The sequence below is a fragment of the Theropithecus gelada genome, chromosome 4, assembly GCF_003255815.1.
Source record: "Theropithecus gelada isolate Dixy chromosome 4, Tgel_1.0, whole genome shotgun sequence".
NCBI lineage: Eukaryota > Metazoa > Chordata > Mammalia > Primates > Cercopithecidae > Theropithecus > Theropithecus gelada.
The window spans coordinates 129452499-129473961 of NC_037671.1; the positions used below are offsets into that span (position 1 = coordinate 129452499).

Below are 21463 nucleotides of genomic sequence, written 5' to 3' on the forward strand. Positions count from 1 at the left end.
GATTTGCATTTCTCTGATGACCAGTGATGAGGAACATTTTTTCATGTGTCTGTTGGTTGCATAGATGTCTTCTTTTGTGAAGTGTCTGTTCATGGCCTTTGCCCACTTTTGGATGGGGTTGTTTTTTTCTTGTAAATTTGTTTGAGTACGTTGTAGATTCTGGATATTAGCCCTTTGTCAGATGGGTAGATTGCAAAAATTTTCTCCCATTCTGTAGGTTGCCTGTTCACTCTGATGGTAGTTTCTTTTGCTCTGCAGAAGCTCTTTAGTTTAATTAGATCCCATTTGTCAATTTTGACTTTTGTTGCCATTGCTTTTGGTGTTTTAGTCATGAAGTCCTTGTCCATGCCTATGTCCTGAATAGTATTGCCTAGGTTTTCTTCTAGGGTTTTTATGGTTTTAGGTCTAACATTTAAGTCTTTAATCCATCTTGAATTAATTTTTGTATAAGGTGTAAGGAAGGGATCCAGTTTCAGCTTTCTACATATGGCTAGCCAGTTTTCCCATAGGTGCTGCCTCTTTCAGCCAAGATGGACATGTCCTGGACTATGGAGATGTCATTGTGAGGGAATTGGACACATTATCTGTAGTTTTGATGGTTTCTTCCATCTACATTTATATTATGGAGTTTATTCAACTTTTGGAAGCTGTGACTTTCCTAGCACCACGTTAGCTGTGCCCGTTTCCTGGCCTGTGTCCATTTTTGAAAGAAAAAGCAACCACATTTACTCTTTTTGGCTTCGAACTTTGTTATTTATTTAAACCTAATTCTTAAATTATGCTTCACTCTACAGTTTTGTCTTGGTATGGGAAATTTTATTATTACTTTCAAAATGAAAAATGAAAAAATAAATTGGCAACAACAACGAAAAACATCAGAAAAAGGCATTAGATTTAATCAGCAGTTTTTGCCTCAGTAGATGAAATTATTGTGCAGATATGTTAATTAAAAACCCCAGCAAAAATGTGAGAATTAAGTTATAACTTTTAAGTATAGAGTCTCCTTAGAGATTGCTAAGCATGTTTTAGAAGTATTTTTTAGAAGTACATTCACGGGATGGATAGTTGTGTAACTGGAAGCTGTTTATAATATAGCATAACCTTGGATACTCCACAGGAGTTAAGATTATGGCTCGTTAAAAGCATGGAACAGGCAGTTTGATTCCGTCGGGTGCAATAACCTATTGGACAAGGATTGGAGTGAAGAGTGTTCATGTAATAACTGTCTTCCTTTAGAATAGTTCTACTTGTTGGTAAACTTTTAGAATTTCACTTTTTCCCCTTAACATTCACTTATACTATCTATATAAACATAACTTTTTTTGGTTTAGTTCTTATATAAGTAACTTTTCTGATGTTAGTTTAATTTTACTGATTTCAAATATGATATCCCAACAATTTAAAGGGTGTCTGTTTGGTAGAAAGATATTCTAGATATTGAATGATCATGGCCGCATTCTATTTTATATTTCTTTGTTGCCCTGACACCACCATACTCACTTCAGTTTTCACCCCATTAAAAATATGGGAGTATTTATTGACCTAGCAAATATCTATTGAGTGTTTACTGGGTTCAGGGAACTTCACTAGCCATTTGTAGCATATGAAATAGAGTGAAGTGTTACATACAGAGAGGTTGTATCCGTAGAAAAGATTGCACAGGTACAGAAAGGTCAGGGTGAGCGCATTGAGGGCCAGTGGTATGCACACGAGTTACCATGAGCCTTCAGAAGGGGAGGGAAGGAAGCGACCAACTCTTGAAGAGAGTGGTCCACTCACATAGTGAGACGGGAAGATGGGCACACACGGCTCCCTGTGGTGACTGGGATGTTAGGATGGTCAAGTGAATCGGTTGGCTGCATGACCTTTCCAGAGAGTGCTAACTGTGGCTCCCTAGAGGGAGGTTTCTAGAGAAATAATGAAGCCTCTGTGTTTGACCTGTCCAGTTTAGCAACTTTTCCTCCAGTAACCTGTATAGTGATGAAATGGTCATTATCCTCATCTTTTTCTTTTTTGGTTGGGGGGACAGAGTCTTGCTCTGTCACCCAGGCTGGAGTGCAGTGATGGGATCTCAACTTACTGCAACCTCCGCCTCCCAGGTTCAAGCAATTCTCCTGCCTCAGCCTCCCGAGTAGCTGGGACTACAGGCATCCGACCACCAAACCCGGCTAATTTTTTGTATTTTTAGTAGAGTAGGGCTTTCATCGTGTTAGCCAGGATGGTATGGATCTCCTTACCTCGTGATCTGTTCACCTCGGCTTCCCAAAGTGTGGGATTACAGGCTTGAGCCACTGTGGTGGCCCATCCCCATCTTTTTGATGCTCCAAAGCAAGGTGTCCTTAGAAGAGGTGATTCAGGAAGTCCATTCCAAATGAATTTCATGTGGAAATACTTTAGACTAATTCTGTAGGTATCAGTTAAACTAGAACTAATGAATACCTTCAGTCAACACGAAGAAAAATGGGTTCTGTCTCCATAATGTATAAGGAAGCGCTTTTGGGACGTCAGAGGTGGTGCCGATGCTGTTCATTTGGTACATATTGGTTGTTTCCTTGTGGAGACATGTATTCCAGCAAATGTGGTCAAGCTCTGCTGAAGGCCAGCACCCAGAAATACAATAGCAAGAATCCTGGCTGATGATGAGTGTCCCTGCTGTTACTTCTGACCAGATCCCTGTCACGGGTCCAGAGGCTCTGGCCATGCATCTATTCCACAGGAGACGCCTCGGCAACACCAGGACTGAGGTGACTCCCTACATGACTAGGGGCAGGGCTGAGCTGAGGGAATATGGCAGGTATGACTGAAAAATGGGAGCTAATGACACCAGCAGCAGCATTCCTGATGTGTAAGAAACAAGGACAACTCTGTAGTCAGGAGGAAAGAGGGAAGGAGCTGAAACCACCGATAGCCAGGCTTGGCAATGTGGGGGGCTTTGGACAAAGGCTGGGGAGGACGCCTCATGCCAGCAGCTCCTTATCAGTTGCTGGTTCTGTGGTGTTGGTGCAAGTCAGCTGTTCAAAGAGGACAAGACTGCACTGGCTACTTTCCTTATCTTAGATGTCATTGTTAGGGAAATATCAGGATAAAGGAAATGTAGGGCAGAAATCATACAGGAAGTGCCAGTCTAACTGTACCTTGAGCATATGGGTCAGATTTCAAAAGTGGTGATGGAAATGGAGATGGGGCCATTGCTGTCCAGGTGTGTCTCAAGAACTGATCCCCTTGGTGTAGGAAATAGGGGCACATGGTGGCAAGAAGCTTTCCTCTGCCCCTAGCACTACAGAGCTCCACCCATCTCTGACCTACTCCCAATGCCACAAGTAACAGCTTCTTCTTTCCCCTTCTCTTGGGCCAACATTGTTTTTATATGAATGCAGATTAAAACAAGCTGTTTCATTGCCCAGAGAGTCTCCGCATTGTCAGTTGAAGAGGGGGCCAGACACACCAGTGTTTTTTTATTCTCTTATTCTGTGCTTTCTAGTTTGGTAGCTGCTACCCACATGCAGCTATTTAAATTGAAACTACTTTAATAAAACTCACAGAGTAATTCCCCACCAAGTTTCAAGTTCTCCATAGGTTGTTGTAGCTAATGGCTACATATGCTATCTACGTGTGTGTGTGTGTGTCTCTGTGTGTATATATATTAATATGAGATAGTGCAAATGGAGAGCTTTTTCATCATTGCAGAGAATTCTCTTGGGTGACATTGTTCTCAATATTTTAATAGCTCATGTGATAAATATCACTTAAAATCAGTCCTCTTCCTGCTGTTTTGATCTTTTACAATATGTTGATACTGAACAGTATTTTACCACGGTATGAAATATGTTCAATCTTACTCTCTCCCCACCTAGAAAACAAATTATCCAAGCAATTAAATTCTCAGTGACAACCAGTGATGGAAACTTCTGAGGTTAATGAAAAGTTTCCATTAGAATCAGAATGACTCTTCGTAAGTATCCTGTCTTCAACCCTTAAGCCTATTATCTAAAATACATAAAAGAAAAATGGTAAGTGTAAAGATTATGCTGGGTTCTAAAAAAAATCCAAAGCAAATAAAAGATATTTTCAAATATTGGCTCTTTTCAATATGTTGTAAAAATTGTTATTTCAGCAACTTTTTTGACCAAGAAAAGAAAGGAAAAGAGAAGATCTGATGGACGATTCTGTTAGGCAAAGTGGGAGAGAAAACTAAGAAGAAGATGGGCTTGGCTGGGCATGGTGGCTCATGCCTGTAATCCCAGCACCGCGGTGGCTCATGTCTGTAATCCCAGCACCGCAGTGGCTCACGCCTGTAATCCCAGCACTTTGGGAGGCTGAGGCAGGTGGATCACGAGGTCAAGAGATTGAGACCATCCTGGCCAACCTGGTGAAACCCAGTCTCTAGGAAAAATACCAAAATTAACTGGGCATGGTGGTGCGTGCCTATAGTCCCAGCTACTTGGGAGGATGAGGCAGCAGAATCACTTGAACCCAGGAGGTGGAGCTTGCAGTGAGCTGAGATTGCACCACTGTACTCCAGCCTGGGCGACAGAGCGAGACTCCATCTCAAAAAAAAAAAAAAAAAAAAGAAGAAGAAGATGAAGATGAAGATGGACTTCTCAGACTAAGGAATGGTAGAAAGCCAGTGGACCTCTGAATGGCCGCGCAGTGACTCATACTTTAAAAGGGCCCTGAACTCAGTGCGTTTTTCTTTTTAACTTCTCCGCAGGAAAAAAAAAAAAAAACTTCTGAATGAAATTAAGGTGTTTTATTTGCAAAATCGTTACACAAGTAGACTTAACCTTCTGGCACATGACAAAATAATTATATTTTATATTTTGATGTTTTGGGTTGGAGGAAGAACTTGGCCGTAGGCAGGTATCCAGGAGAATCTGCTAAATCTGGGTTTATAAACATGAGCAGTTTCACTTTCTGTAAATCAAGCCCTGTAAGTGGATTGAATCCTTCATCTGATATTTTTTTCTAAATTGTCTTTTTTCTGAGAAGTATAGTTTCTCACAATGTAGCATTCCAGGAAGGCTTCTGTGGTCAGGGGAAGTTTGAGATGTACTGTGCTTTATCCTTTCGTTCTTACAGTCACATAGCTCTGAGAAGGGGACTTGTTTAATGTGGCTTCACTTAGCACCACCTAAACTGGTTTGACTGGAGGATCCCCAATATTTTGGATTGTCATCTTTTATTAGCTTACAACCCACGGTCGTCGTCTGTAGTGCCTACTTAAAGTACACCTGATTAGTCTATGAATACAACTACCAAAATAACCAGATCACTTAAAAAACTAAATGGTTTTAGATGAAACATATCCCTAGTTTTAGGATATTGAAGAATTTAGGAGTGAAGTAGCATGATGTCAGAAACTTTATTACAACTCCTTCAACCAAATAGTTTATACATGTAGTATATGCGTGTATAGCTATACGAACACACATGTGCACGGGGACCCCAAACATGGCAAAATGTCTGCAAGTGATGAATTACAATGAAGGATGTGATTTGTACAACTTTTGATATATCTGTGTTTCAAAACTTACTATACAAAAAGAGGAAACTCTTAGGAACACAAACATAAGCTACTTTAGTTATTGGGAAAATGAAGAAGCTGCCATACAGAAGAGTTGATTAGGAGAGAAAAGGAATTTTAAGATCCAAGAAGAAGTGAAAGGGGGAGATTCATGCTATTGACTAGAGACAGCTACATACCGCGAGAAAGGTTTTTCAGGTCATTTTTGGAATTGCCTTGCCGTTCCTCTAAGAGTTATGACTCCATATTCAAGAGTTTCTACCTTAGGCCCTTCAGCCAGGCCGATGGGAACATTGCCCAGAAGATTGTCGGGGTGTTATTTGTTTTCATGCCTGTCTGGGTCACAGCATGACACAGAAAACCTTGCCAACTTTTAATTGTGTTATGTAGCCAAATAAATGGGGAAGCCATTCTGGAGGGGCTCTCAAGATTTGCCTGATGCCCCAGCTACTTGACCAAGTGGAGCCAACAGCTTGAAAATTGCTACAGCCAGGACTGGCCTGACCTTGATCTTCCTTAGACTGGCTATTAATCCCCAACTTGCGGCTGGGTCTGGAAAGCAATGTGTGTAATAGATTGCATGTCATCTTGTATGCTTCTAGGGCACGGACATTGGCATGCAGTATTTTCTGAATAACTTCTGAAGGACTTTAGTGAAGGTTGTAGCGTTCAGAGGTGGAAGAGTTCCTTAGTTTTCGGATTCTGCTTTGATATATCATTAGCTGAAACAATATTGCAAACATCACTATTGCCCTATGGGAGAGACAAGAGTCATTTAGTTTCCTGCAATTGCTGAGATGCTTCTTTTAATATTGTAAAACTCTTGCTAATATGCTTTTCAACAACGCTAGTGTCTTCACAACCCTGACTCGCCTTGCAAAGCTTTTGCTTTTCCCGTTACTTTTCTTCCTCCTCTTTTTTTTATTGTTTGACCTCTACAGTAGGTTATAAAAATTGTGAAATTGGATTTGTTCATATTGCTGATAAAGGTTTTAACAGTAAAGGTTCCTACCTTCTTCACTAAGCACTTCTTAGTGCACATCAAAATTATCACAGTTCTGGTGATCTTTTGATACTCTGCATGTTGCAAATATTTATGTTACAGATACTTCTATTAACATTTACTTATATATTACAGATATTTCAGTCATTTGTTACAAATGTTTCTATAACATTAATACATGGTTCTATGCTGCATTTATATTACACATGAAACATTTTCTGTCATTATTGTGTTTGCTAACAGCAATGTGATATTTATGTACTTGAATATCTTGTACATTAAGGCATTAAAGTTGCACAGAAGTGTCAGAAAATAGTACTTTCACATCAATATATACATGTATTTACATTTTATCTTCCATTTCCCACTGGGAACTAAATAGTAATCTTTATAGAGTAATAATTATAAAATATATTGCAGACAAATGATAAAACTATAAAACTTTATGTCTTTGTTGTGCTTCAGATTTTGCAAGGTATTGTCACCTACAATATTAGCAAAGGTAGCTCAACAAATGATAATCCAATATGTCTGCAAAAGCTCTTTTTGTAAATTCATGAAACAAATGAAGCTGCAAAGGACTTTAGAATCTCTCATTTTTTTCATTATTTTTATTCTAGTTGTTTTTAATAGACAATATGCATTTGCAAGGCTGAAGATTTTCGTTCCAAATGTTAAAAAATAAAACTTAACTATTATCTCTAGATGCCTCTGATGATTATAGTACAATTTCAAAGAAACTTTTATGTCATGATCTGTTATATTATCCCACCCAGGTAAGGATTGAAAGAAAAAGCTATTTAGTAATTTTCAAAATTTAGAAATTCAGGAAGGAGGTTGTATTTCTGGTAAGTGCTTATGAATAAAATTAATTCTTAACAGATATGGAAGTATAAGATGATTAAATTTCCCTAGTTTACAGAGTATCCCTATATGGTGACAGTTGAGAGAAATGATCTGAGATTGAACTATTGAATTAGTTGTTTGTTCACCTTTTCCTCTTGAAAGTGTATTATTTGAATGGTGTTTGCCTAGTCAAATCTTAAATGAAATGCAAACCATCCATTTCTGCACACAGCTGCTTGGTCTGTGAAACTTCCTCAGGGTTGGCCTCTTTTCTTATTTTATGTGTGACTGTGAATTGAAAAGTCATCCCTGGAAGCCCAGCAAACTGTGATCGTATCATTTATATCACGAGAAATGGGCTGGTTTTTCTCTATAAATAAGATTTTATGAGGAAAAATCTACGGTCTTCAAAACTGTGTCCAGAAGCATGAAATAGAATTCAGGATCCTCCTGAAAGAATTCCTGTCATCTTTTAAAACTTCCATGGCAAAGAGCGCCTTTGACTTTACTGTGTTGCAGATACACTTGGCCGATTCTTTTGGCAGTAGGCTGCATACTTTGCTGAGTAAGTCACAGGGCTATTGGCAAGAGAAAGAAAAGATTTCACTCTTGGAGCATAAAGTTAGATTTTCTAAATTAAATTGTTGTATTCTCATTGGAATATTTATTCCAGTAATGTTTCAAAATGTTCCTAAGGACTGAGTTTTAAAATTTGCCTCTAACAAGCTTTTAAAGAGTTTCTTGTCTCAATTTGGATTCAACATTGTTAGCCACTTCCTCTGCTTTTTCTGCCCCAGCAGATAGACCAATCTACAACAGCTTTTATGTGTATTGCAAAGGCCCCTGTCAAAGAGTGCAGCCGGGAAAACTCAGGGTACAGTGCAGCACCTGCAGACAAGCAACGCTCACCTTGACCCAGGTAAGGAAATGCAGTGTCAGCATGAGACTGCCAGGAAAATGAATGTGTACTAACACATTGCCTTTCTGTTTTTCTAACCATACATCGCCCGTCTTTGAAAAGACATTCTTTTCCGTGCTTGTGGTAGTTAATGATAGCCGAAGTTTCATTTATGCGGCTTTGTCTTCTGGATTTCTTTCTGCTCTGTGAAAGTTTAGATTGTACAGGGTCATTTCCCCATTACTGTATCCAGGCCTATGAAAGGAAGCATGGAGAATGCTTTGGCAGCCAAAAGAGGTTGGTCTTCTGTTACGGTGTGATTAGAAGGGACCATTTAGGAACCTTAGGCTCCTAGAAATGTTTTGTATCTTGATCTGTGTGATGGTAGCATGGTTATCTACAAAAGTCAACATTCACTGGGATGTTTGGTTAAGATTGGTGCACTAAATGTAAGTTATACCTTAATTTTAAAAAGTGAAAAAAGAGTATGGATCAGCAAACAGTATGCATATAAAGCAAGAGTCAGTCAACTAAGTTCTGCTGTGGCCACTGCTTGTTTCTGTACAGCCCATGAGCCAAAAATGGTTTTTACGTTTTCAAATGGTTGGGAAAAATCAAAAGGTGAATAACATTGTGTGACCCATGAAATTTAGATTCTCATATCCATAAATAAAGTTTAATGGAGAGCCAGCCCCACCCATTTCTGTACATGTTGCCTATGGCTCCTTTCCTGCTTTAAGTGAAGAGTGGAGTGGCTGGGAAACAGACTGGGTGGCCTACGAAGCCTGGAATACATACTCACTGGTTCTTTAGAGGAAAGGTTTGCTGACCCCTGATAGAAAGTGTCAGGTTCCGGCTCGGTAGCTGCATGGGATCTGGCTGGATGTGATGTGGATGCAACAGAGGGCATGCACGCCGAGCGCGTCCATTCCACGCGGTAGAGAGAGCACAAACACGGAGGTGTCATGGACACAGTGCTGGGGGCAGTCAGGTGCGCGAGTGTGAATAAATACCCGAGGTGCCAGCCAGAAACCCCAGCGATGACTGACACGTTCAGATTCTGTTCTGCAGGCTGATGCAAACCACAGCAAAATTGTATAAACCAAGGTGATGTGTCAAACGCTGTTGAGGACAGTTCAGGCTGTAAGAATTTGCCATTGGGCTTGAGGATGGGGACAGGTTGAAGACAAAGAGGCGAATTAAGGCACAATTCATCTGGTTCACAGATGAGGAGCTGTGGGCTAGGGTCAAGGTGGCAGCCCTGTAGAATGGGTGTTACGGGGCCTGTGAAAGAACTCAAAAGATCCACCTAATGAAGGCGAAATCATGGATCCATGGTCTCAGGGCCTGAGAAAATGGTGGAATTACAGAAAGCTGTGATTCAGTGTTTCACTTTGACGAGCATTTCAGCTGTCCAGAGAAATTCATTTACAGAGTCAAAGCCGCACAGGAATGATGACCACTGGGCTCTTTCTGGGCCGGTTCTTTGGCAGCGCTCCTGCCGGGCACCATGCTGCAGGCCCAACGTCCCCCGAGGGGTTGCTTTCACCTCCCCTCTCCTCTGCCTTTTTCTACACAAGACACAACCTCATCTACCCCAATCTGCGCCTAAGTCCTGATTGCTTTAGATGGCATATATGACCTATTTATACCAACTTCCTGCTATTCTCGGTAAAAATAGCAATAAAAATTAATATTGAATTCCAAGCTAACTTCTTTTCAGGCATTATCTGATTTAATTATTTCATAAGAACACTCTCAGTTAAGCATTATTAGTAACCCTATTTTAGATGTGAGGATAATGAGGCTTAAAGAGATTAAGGCATTTGCCCAAGAAAAGAGGAGCTTATGAGTGTGGACTTGGAGTTTGAACTGGACTGCCTAATCTAAACATTTAAGTCCTACAGCTTTTTAGTGTGTTTTTGTTTGTTTGTTTGTTTGTTTGTTTTTAACACACAGATATAATTACAATAGGTGTCATGTACTCATATGTCCACAGTGATCACTCGGGTGATGAGAAGTTAGGTTAGATGTGGGCAGTAGGGGCAGTGAGGACGGTTATGGAAGGGCGAGGTGGAATTCATGTTGAGAAGTCGCTTCTGCTGGTTGCTGGCAAGAGGTGAGAGGGAGACTCAGTATGACTGGATTGTTTGCTTTTTAATCAAGGTAAATCATCAATCTGGAATTTTACATGGGATTTCTCATGTAAAATATGCTTTGTGTGGGAAAAAAATAGAAAAACAGAAAGAAAAACAACCTGCAGCATCTGCCCAAACATAACACACCAAACTAGAGTGTTGTGGGCTTTAAATGGTACATTAATAGTAGGTGCTTAGCAGAGCCTGACATGTAGTAAATCTTCAGGAACAGTAAGGCATGGCTGAGAGGCGATGACATGTGAGCCTGAGAGAATCTTCCAGAGCCAGTCAGCCCAGTTAGAATTCTGGCTTCCTTTGCTCTTACCTATGTCAACTTGGTAATGTCTATTCAATGGTACAATACTATCTATTTCCTATTGTGAAGATTAGCTCATTTACGAAGAGGACTTAGAACAGTAGCCAGAACACAAATATTTAGAAATGTTAAATTCTTTATTGTTATTCTATTAATATTACCATTTTATGTATGTGTGTATATATATATTTATATATACACATGTATGAAATCAGTGTAGACTTTAACTAACTTATTTCAGAGAAGTAAAACCACCCCTACGTCTACTGCTCTGCATCGAGAGGCTGTGACCATTTCCATCTCAGGCTGAGGCTCTTGATGATGTCATGCCACCCTGCTCCCCTGGCCCAGCATCCTGGGAGGGATGATCAGTCCTTCTGTCTCATAGTCTCGGCTCCACCTCCATCTCTAAAGCCCAGTCATATGACCACCTGGGATTTTTCTCAGTTCCCAGAGATGCTCCATCTTTGATATTTAAATTCACGCTGTTTCTTCCCCAGCACTGTTTTCTGCTCTGCATATCGTTGACTCTTCTCTTAAGCTTTTCTAGAGCTGTTTGTCTCTCCTCTCTCCATTTCATACCCTGAGGGGCCAAACTGTCAACTCCAGTATTGCAGGTATCATTCACTTCCTGCTCTCCATTCTACCAAAGTGTCCTTACTTGTCTATGTTGGAAGAGCCTGTAAACCTTGTTATAAGATCAGAAAACTTTCAGCTTGGGTCTCTAGTTTATGTTTAACACCTCACAAAGTACCTTGTCCATAGAAGGACACAAGTTAAGTAATGTTGAATGAATGGCATTTGTATTTGAAATTTTCTGCGTTGATTCCATAAATTCATACCCTTTAGAAATTCTGCCTGGCATCATATATTGAAATTAATCATAGCAAGTATGACGGCTTCACTACAGTGTACTGATTTTCTTCCTTATCCTTATATCGTATTTCTGTTTTTCTCCAATTCTCATGATAGCCCTGCAAAGTAGATGCTATTATCCAATGTTTTTATGAAGAGACTCCATGAGGTTAAGTAATGAGCCCAGAGTTACACAGTTCATAAATACCTAAGCCAGGAGTGAAAAATCTACTCTGTATTTTTCCATAGCCCTGGCCTTTACTAGGATATAGTCCTCACTATACAAATCTAGTAAACAGTGTTCTATTTTCTAACTACTTCCCTTGTACTTAAAATATCACTGAAATGTACTCTTGAAAAAAATATGCTTATCGATTTAGGGACAATTAAATCAAAGATAATTTAAAGATAATTTATATAATCCATATTTTAGTACAGTAACTAGATATAGTGTAGCTAGTCCATAGGAGAAGAGATGATGAGATGTTTCAATTTTCAATAACAAAAATACACATTCAGTAACACCTACAAATAATATTTCTGTGGATCAGCTGACCAGTCACACTGCTGATTCACCTGCAAATTTAGGCTTTGCAATAATGGAGCAGGTGCTAAACTTTGCCACGTGTACAGATTGCTCTGTGAATAACAGGCAATTCTGAGGTTTCATTTTCTCAAACTTTATAAGGATCAATAACTTACATAATTGTCTCTGATCAGGAACAAAAATGCAATATAGGATCTTGTATGGCTGACTAGTTACAGGTGAGCAGCATGTGGTTTATCTGAACTTCGGCAGGATTTTTATACCTAAGGAGGAAAACTGGAACCTGGTAACTGCCCAGGTTATTTTTGAAAACATAATTGTATTTTTTTTCTTATTTGGAGAAATCAGTCTGCAACAAGATCCGCTCACATCATGAGTCTAAATGGTAATCTTCTAAATTTTGTATTGGTGATATATTCATAATTCTAACATTTCCTGAACACTATTTAAAATTTGCATGTAATAATAATGAGTTGCTTTTCAAATGTGATGCTCCAGTTTAATCATGTTTCACATTTAATATGATACTCTAATAAATTGTAAAGGAAGATGGATAGTTAATTTTGTCCTGATGTTAGGCATGAAGAACTGATGTCTGAGCTTTTCACCTAACCTCATAGGTAAGTTGGGAAACAACCCAGACTCCAAGTTTTCTTCATCTCCATATCAGAATATCCTCTTTCTTTCATGGTGACCTTGATCAGAGTTTGGACTAGACCATAATCCTTTAGAAATATGAACGTTTACTGGAAAACAGTGAACAGTGGCTAATTGGCAAGCATTCAGTTTTCATCTGCTTCTTCAAAAGTCATCCACCGAGGTCCATGCAGAAATGAGACAGAGTTGAACACACAAAGGAGGTTGTTTTATATGTGGCACATAATTCTGATTGGGTTCCTGACCAATGAAATTATTAATTTAAAATAACCCATGTCATTGTTTCCTTGAATTATTTCCCTAGCACCAATTTATGTAAACAAACCTTATCAGAGACTGTATTAGTTTTTAATGATTTTGACTGGGCTGGTAAGGTTAATTAGACTCCATGACGATGGTAAGTCTGTCCCTTGGCATGAGCCAGAGACCAAGCCTCCTCCTTCCCCTGAAGGCTTCTCATGACATCCTAACAGTGCTCTTTCTGAGCATGTCTGAGGAGTCCTGTCCCTTGCTACTATCATCGTCTTGGCCATAGTCCATATTTCAAGTGACTTGTGCCTCCTCAAGAAAGCAAAGCTCCTGGGATAGAAAGTAACTGACTAGTCTTTGGAACAGAAAATTGACTTAAAATATAGTAAGGCTATTCAAGAATGAAATACTTGATTGACTTTAATAATAATTAGAAGATAGAATTGACATAGAAGTGAGCTGAGAGCACCTATAGCATCTGGTTTTGGAATATTTTCCTGGGAGCAAAATCCTCCAGGACTCTAGGTATGATTAAGGTTCCGAATTACTAATCCCTCCAGGACAACCTGTAGGTAACCAGAGTTATCCACCATTAACATCTTTTTGTTTGTAGTCAGTTTATTAGTCTTAAAATGAATCAGAAGCCAGGAGATTACTGCAGCCAAGAACTTTGGGTGATTTCCACCACCCCCCACCACAAACACTATAATTACTTTATCTCAGAAAGAACTTTATCTATGCCACTCTAATGAGATACTCTGCCATGGAAGAGCATTAAAGCTAAAAGGTTTCTGATGAGAAATGGTGCAATAAATAGAGTAAGATGTAAAGTGCCCGGCATGATGGATTTTGTTTAAAATTGGTTTATAGATTAGGCACAATTTATGTGAGGAAATTTATTAAGAAATACAGTCTAAATGTGTAATCATTCCTAAACTTCATATTTGTTACAGATTAATTGTTGGTCAGGAGTCTCCTTACTTCTCTTGTTATCAAAATTACTCTCACATTTATGTAAGAAATCCAAGTCTTAGAATAGACCTAAGCTTACTTTCTAGTTTTCACATGGGGTGTTTTTGCCTAAGTGTGTGATATCCCCTCTTTGCTTACTGTAGATTTGGTTATCAGGCATTTCAGTGCTTTTAAAGCACAACGGAGGAGACATCACACATTATTTTATGTTATTGACAGTATTGTAGGGCATGTTTTGGATGTCCCAATGGTGAGGGTGGAACCTGCCACCATGCATTCTGTTTTACATCATGTTACAGTGTTAAACCTACAGTGAAGCTGGTTTCTGTGTGGATTCATAAGCTCCAGGGTGGAACATGTGTAGAACACAATGCATGTCTGGCATCTGCCAAAGCCAGGGTGGCCCCCGTGGTCTCTGTCGCCCGTCATGCCGCCATCTGTTCTGCCCCGAGATTTCTCCTGGCCTTGTGGACGCTTCTCACTTCATCTCCTTTTAACGCCCACTCTCTTTGCTTGTGTTCTCCTTGGTCCTTATCATGGACTCTCATCCACACACAAATGATGCACACTCACATCGCGAAGAGCCAGTCGACAGAGAAGTGAGAACGGTTGAAGTATTTTTTTCTTTTTCCCTTTTACCAAAGCTAATACTTGTAAAAGAGCCAGGTTAAGGTAAAAATAAACATATAAAAAACATAATAAACATATTTAAAAAACATTACCATAAAGAACTTAAAATGTTGATGATTTAGTTTTTATAAATGTATTATTCTTGATAGTTTACATTTAGAATTTGCATACTATATACAATATATATGTAAAGGGGTCTACTTAAAAACGGTTGATCCAAACCATTTCAGGGCATCAGTATCAGCCAGTAGAAGCAATTTAAAATTATAAATTAATGCTGCTACTGTCATTTTCTTGAGACTCATTTTGATAATTCATGCCTGGGTTTCAAACCAGTAAATGTTCTTTTCCACCAACACACAGCTCATATGGATACCATTGAATTTTCTCACTTATTATTTTGCTGATTTTACCACATTTACTAATATAAGGAATAATACTGTTTTGGAACATTCTTTTGGAATTTATTCAAATATTTTGATTGTATTCTGTATCTGATTTGATTATTCTCAAAATAGTCAATATTTTCTTAGCAGATTTTAATGAGTGATCAGTTTGTTGAAAGTTATGAAATATAAGTGAATTCTTCTTCTTAAGAAGGTTTTCTTCTTTAATATACTTTTACATCTATTATTATAAATATAACCTAAACTTCATAATTCCATATGGGAACTCTTGGCTTATACCGATTTCTTTCTAATCTCTATTTTAGTTATTTTCTGTTCCTCCAGATTTAAAACACATTTTCCAAATCATTTTCTTTGTTTGTCGATTTACCAAAAATATGTTTCTTGTAATCAGCTTTTTAGGATCTTCTATATTTTATATTGAATTTCAAGGACTTTTCGGGTTATAGGTGAACACCTCCTCTCTTCCTAGGAGCACTTTAGGGATGTCCATCATTTATGCCCCTGCTCCCTTCTGCAGCAGCTCCATGGAGCTGCACACTGAGGGGCCGGGAGGAGACCTGAAGAGCTCAGGACACCAAAGACCATACTGTGCAGTTCATAAATTTTAGAACTTTTGAGTAAATGATTAGGTAAGTTGGCCAGCCGGTGAATCAACCTTTGGTGAATGGATTTTCAGCAGCCTTCCTAGAACCAACTCCTACAAATGGCCAGAGGACACACATGCATGGGTCACAAAAGCTTCATTTGCTCAAAGACACTAGTTTTTAGGAAAGCATCAGATCATTGGAATGGCTCTCAAAGGTTCCTCCAATATTTAACTGAGGGTCTCGCGGAGCAGAGGCATAGATAAGAGAAGAAGAGGATGGAGGGGATAAAAGAGTTCAGGGAAGGGTGAGAGCCGAAGGTGGACCAAATAAGTATTTTATCAAAGTCTACGTGGGGACCTGGACAAAAGCCAGAGTGATGCACATTCAGCTTTGGCAAAGAGAGAGAAACCCAGCATTGATCTGAAATAAGTAAAATGCTATCTAGCTGAGCTCCGGGCACTTTTAGCCAATTCATTGTTACTCTTCTGTATCACAGAAATGCTTACGTTGAGAGCCTTTGTCCTATGCCTAATATTTTAGAATGAAAATTTTATTCATCACGTTATTCATTCGGATGATTTCAATTAATTAAAGTCTAGAGAAATGTGGGTCAATGTTAGTAATTCATCGACTTTTTAATCCAGCTATTTATTTTCATCCAGACCACAGTAGTGGTAGCCTTTCACTGCTTCTTTATATAGAGATCCCTCTGTAATAGTAACTGATTTTTTGTTTGTTTGTTTGGTAATGATTTTACTTACTACTCTTTAAGAAAAAGGGAGAGAGAAAAAGAAGTCAGTCTTGCAGACGCAAGTTCCCCGAGTTTACCTTTAGAATGCTCAGAAGCTCAGCATCATGAGGTCCCTGGAGAGATGGGAACATACCAGATGTCACTTTGCATTTTATTGTGTAGAGTGTCTCACTGTGTTTGCTTTGATACCCAGCCATGCTCTTGACCCATCCTGCTAGTTTGAAATTCTCAAAATTGTGGGCAGGAAGTTAAAAGCATGTTATTCTGAAAAAATTTGTGTATATATTTTAAACATGTTACTTATTGCATTACTTCCAAAGTACATGGATTTGTTGTATGTATACGAGGAGTGACTACTATTATAGTGAGAACCTGTTTCTACAAAAAATAAAAAATGAAAACATTAGCTGGGCATGGTAGCATGTGCCTGTAGTCCCAGCTACTTGGGAAACTCAGGCAGGTGGGTCCATTGAGCCTGGGAAGTCAAGGGTGCAATGAGCCATAATTATGCCACCACATTCCAGCCTGAGGGACAGAGTGAGACCCTGTCTTAAAAAAAAAAAAGAAAAAAAGAAAAAATCCTGTAATTTATTGAATGCTTACCATAAATCATGAGCTAAGCTCAGACTTTACCTAAATATTTAATTGTTATGATATTTGTATAGTGCTTTTTCTAATTTCACATATGCATATCATTATGGCAATGAGGTACACCAAGCCAATATTACTTACTTTTTATGTAAAATGTATTAAAAGTTTTTCAAAGTTTGTCAGCTAGTAGTGACATGCAGCCATTAATTTAGATAATTGGAAATTGGTTAAGTGATCTACAATTTTATTCATTGTGCAGGATGATACATTTTAAAAATATTTATAAGAGAAATATTTCTTGACACTACATAGAAGAGTTTGAGAAAAGTCAACCTAAAATATCTTCAAAGCATAAAGGAAAAAATAAGGTTCTCTAAAGAAAGTTTTTCACATGTCTTATTATTTCATTTTACGTTACAGTTACATACATGTATCATGTTTAGTAACTGGGTTTTATTGGTTCATGATGCTGTCTCCTGCAGTGAGCAGGCACTCATATAGCAGGCAAACCCATCAGGACATTCTTGTTGACTCACGCACCGACAGGGCTGTTTCTAGCTTTACTAGCCACTGTCCTTCATGGCATAGAACCGAGCATCAAGGCATCAATTCTGTGTGCAAGCAGGATAACAACGGGAATAGCAGTGCCCCTCTCTTCTATATAAAAGAGATAATTCTGGCTGGGCGCAGTGGCTCACACCTGTAATCACAGCACTTTGGGAGGCTGAGGTGGGTGGATCACTTGAGATCGAGTTCACCAACATGGTGAAACCCTGTCTCTACTAAAAATACAAAAATTAGCTGGCTGTGGTGGCATGTGCCTGTAATCCCAGCTACTCAGGAGACTGAGGCAGGAGAATCACTTGAACCCAGAAGGCAGATGTTTCAGTGAGCCAAGATTGCGCTATTGCACTGCAGCCTGGGCGACAGAGTGAGGCTCCATCTCAAAAATAAATAAATACATAAAAATAACCAAAATAAAAAAGATAATTCTTAGAAGCTTCCCAATAGGCCTCTCCTTACATCTCATCATTTATCACTGGGCTGTATGGCCAGTGATAATAACAAAGCATGTTGACAAGCAAGTGTTTGCCAAATGGAAAGATTTGCCATGTTTGGCTTAGACCAATCCTATTTTATCCCCTAGTCTGGGCCCATTCCATCTCCAATAAAAATCGGATTCCTATGAACAAGGATAGAGGGTGAGAAGCACATTGGGTTGGCAATGATCAGTCACTATCACATTTGTAAATGCATCACCATTTTAGACCACTTTCCTGAACTCATCAGTATCTTGACTGCCTGAAAACCCTGCTGTTCTATGCCCTATTTGTATCACTCTGCCTGTACTAGAGTCTTGGCTAGCCTTGAAACTGTTTTTGTGTGTGAAATGCTACTCTTTTCCAGTGCCTGTTTCTACACATAGATGTACCTCCCTGATTCTCTGCAGAGTGAAACTGACATATTATCCATTTGACCACTTAGAAGCTTTATCAAGACTTGTAGAAGTGAAAAAATAGATCTGTAGGGCAGTGGGTTAATTTATGCGCTTAAGAAGTGAATGGCTCAAAAATCTCACTGAGGAAACAGAATTTAGTAGCCTTTTCTACCTACATAGTAGATCCTTTGTTGATGCTTTATAAGAAACAAATATCTTATCTTACAGTGATAAAATGTATGGGGCAGGGGAGTCTCCCTGAAAATACTGCTTCAGAATGAGGCAAGCCAGTACAGACCAGTACTGTGGTATGGGTTTGCGTTATGAATATATGCATGCATGCTTTCTATCTGGAAATATCCAGCTACCTGCATAAATACATCATTAAAGCCGGGTGGGAAATGGAGAGGTTAATTGACTTTACTTGGGTCACCCAGTGAGAAAGAAACCAAACTGAGAGTTTAATCTGGGGAACTTGAGCTTAGATTCTTGCTGAAAGCACTCACATGGAGTCACATTAGTTTTCTTATAAGGTTGAGGGAGAGTTGACACTTACTCTGCAGGCTTTTCCTGAAAAGAGCAAAATTCACTGGACTCTCTAAAGTGGGGATTAAGATTCTAGAACTGGATAAGAAGTGAAACATGGAGTGTTCCCTTGCTGAAGAGAAAATGGAAGAGTATTGGCGTACTTGGAAAAACGAAATTATGAAAATTAAAAGGGAAACACTCATAGAATATGATTTGTAAAGTGACTAGTTAGCCAAGTGGGTTTGTTGTAGGGAACCATACTCATTGATGCCAGAGTCTATGGCATGCACTGGGCATGGTCCACCTGTACCTCTGAGTATGATTAAAACACTTCAGTGATTTTTTTTTAGTATGATTGAACTATGGGTCCTCCCAGCTAGTTTCAAAGAATGATATTTCTATCTAGTGTCAGAATGACCCTAATTTTTTTTTTTTTTTTTTTTTTTTTTTTTTTTTTTTGAGGCGGAGTCTCGCTCTGTCGCCCAGGCTGGAGTGCAGTGGCCAGATCTCAGCTCACTGCAAGCTCCGCCTCCCGGATTTACACCATTCTCCTGCCTCAGCCTCCCGAGTAGCTGGGACTACAGGCGCCCGCCACCTCGCCCGGCTAGTTTTTTGTATTTTTTAGTAGAGACGGGGTTTCACTGTGTTAGCCAGGATGGTCTCGATCTCCTGACCTCGTGATCCGCCCGTCTCGGCCTCCCAAAGTGCTGGGATTACAGGCTTGAGCCACCGCGCCCGGCCCAGAATGACCCTAATTTTTTTAATGTGTTATGCATCTTCAGTTGTGCATACAGAATTTCATATTAATTTAGAATGCCATGCTAATAAGTGTACACTCAGAGATGGCCATAATTTAAGGCTAGCAGTAGCATCTCATGGACACATGAACTCTCCTCCTCCCATAATGTGCTACAAACAAGTGAGAACCCTGCTCTGTGTCTTTGTCTCTGAATAGGATATTTTTATTTAAAGTAGTTTAGATAAAGGACAGTGTAAACCAATATGACATAATCTATACATTGTTCAATGTTATAAAAATATAAACTTTGCGTAAACAGATAGACTTCACAAAATAAATGCAGTGTGTCCAAAAAATTAAGTCTTTATGATTTGGGTCCCCCGGTACTGGGCTCCCTTATTAAATTCATTTCCTTGGGGCAGGGAGCATACTTTGGTGCTTAGCATAGTGCCTGCTACATAGTAGATGTTTAAGATGTTTCATGAAGTAAATGAATGGTATGCCAAGGTATACAATAACTATGATAATGAATGATATCATAGTCATTGTATACCTTGGCCTCTCCATAATCATAGAATAGGAATCAACTTTGCAGTCATCTAACTCAATTCCATCCTTTATAAGATAATTACTCTTATATGCTTGGTTTTTAGTCATCTGAGTTTTGATAGAGCACATTGAGTAAAAGAATAATCATTGCTTTTCACAAAACTGTTTTCATTGTTAAAGAACTTGAAAGTTATCTGACCTAAATCTGTTTCCACCCATAACTTCTAGTTTTCTTCTTTAAAAAAAAATGAAATCTAAGGAACGTTCAATCTGTAGGCTCTTCAAATGTTTAAAGCAACTACAATGATTTACTTCCTAGGGCTTTCCTTCTGTACTAAACTTATGTCTCAAGCATAAAAAAGGGACAGAGTATTCTCCCGCCTCAAAGAAGTTTTCTTTTCTAAGAACAGCTTTGGAGCCACGAAAGGTATGGAAAGACTATGAAAGAAGATCTTGAAATTAGAATGTGCATGTGCTCTGAAGTAGGACCAGGAGATTGCTGTTGGAACATAGATAGGGCCTATGTGGACACTGATCCAGGATTGATTGTAGAGAGGGAAAACGCAGTATGTATGCAGGGCGTTCTTTGTGGAATGGTGCTGGTGTTCAGGTTGGAGAATGAAGAGGCAGGGTTGGAAATGGCCATTCAGAGTGAGCAGGTATGGTGGCCGCTGTGTCAGGCACTGAGCTTATCACCAGGGTTCCTCACAGTGGGATGTGTTGAGCCACTGGAAATTTCATGCCTACTGGTGATTTTTGTAAAGCAGCTCCCGGTATGTCTGTATGCTGATAAAGACATACCCGAGACTGGGCAATTTACAAAAGAAAGAGGTTTATTGGAATTACAGTTCCACGTGACTGGGGAGGCCTCACACTCATGGTGGAAGGTGACAGGCACAAAGGAGCAAGTCATGTCTTACGTGGATGGCGGCAGGCAAAAGGAGTGTGTGCAGGGATCTCCTCTTTTTAAAGTAACAAGATCTCATGAGACTCATTCACTATCATGAGAATAGTGCAGGAAAGACCCGCCCCCATAATTCAGGCTCCTACACTGGGTTCCTCTTATGACACATGGGAATGGTGGGAGTTACAATTTAAGATGAGATTTGGGTGGGGACACAGCCAAACCACATTAATGTCCAAGACAAACCTTTTATAGCTTCAACTGCGTGACCCATCACGCTGTATCTGGAGGTGGTTCGTTTTACTGAGCATTCTTTTGTCTCCTCTAAAGG

General features: G+C 39.3%; 1 protein-coding gene across 3 annotated transcripts in view; it reads left to right on the forward strand.

The window, feature by feature from the left end:
• The window catches only part of PRKN (parkin RBR E3 ubiquitin protein ligase), a 919793-nt gene that overhangs the window by 81292 nt on the left and 817038 nt on the right, over positions 1 to 21463 (forward strand). For all 3 annotated transcript variants that reach the window (XM_025384066.1, XM_025384067.1, XM_025384068.1), the window contains one exon: positions 8171 to 8292. In XM_025384066.1, coding sequence (XP_025239851.1) covers positions 8171 to 8292 — 122 coding nt within the window. The remainder of the gene's footprint in view (positions 1 to 8170; positions 8293 to 21463) is intronic.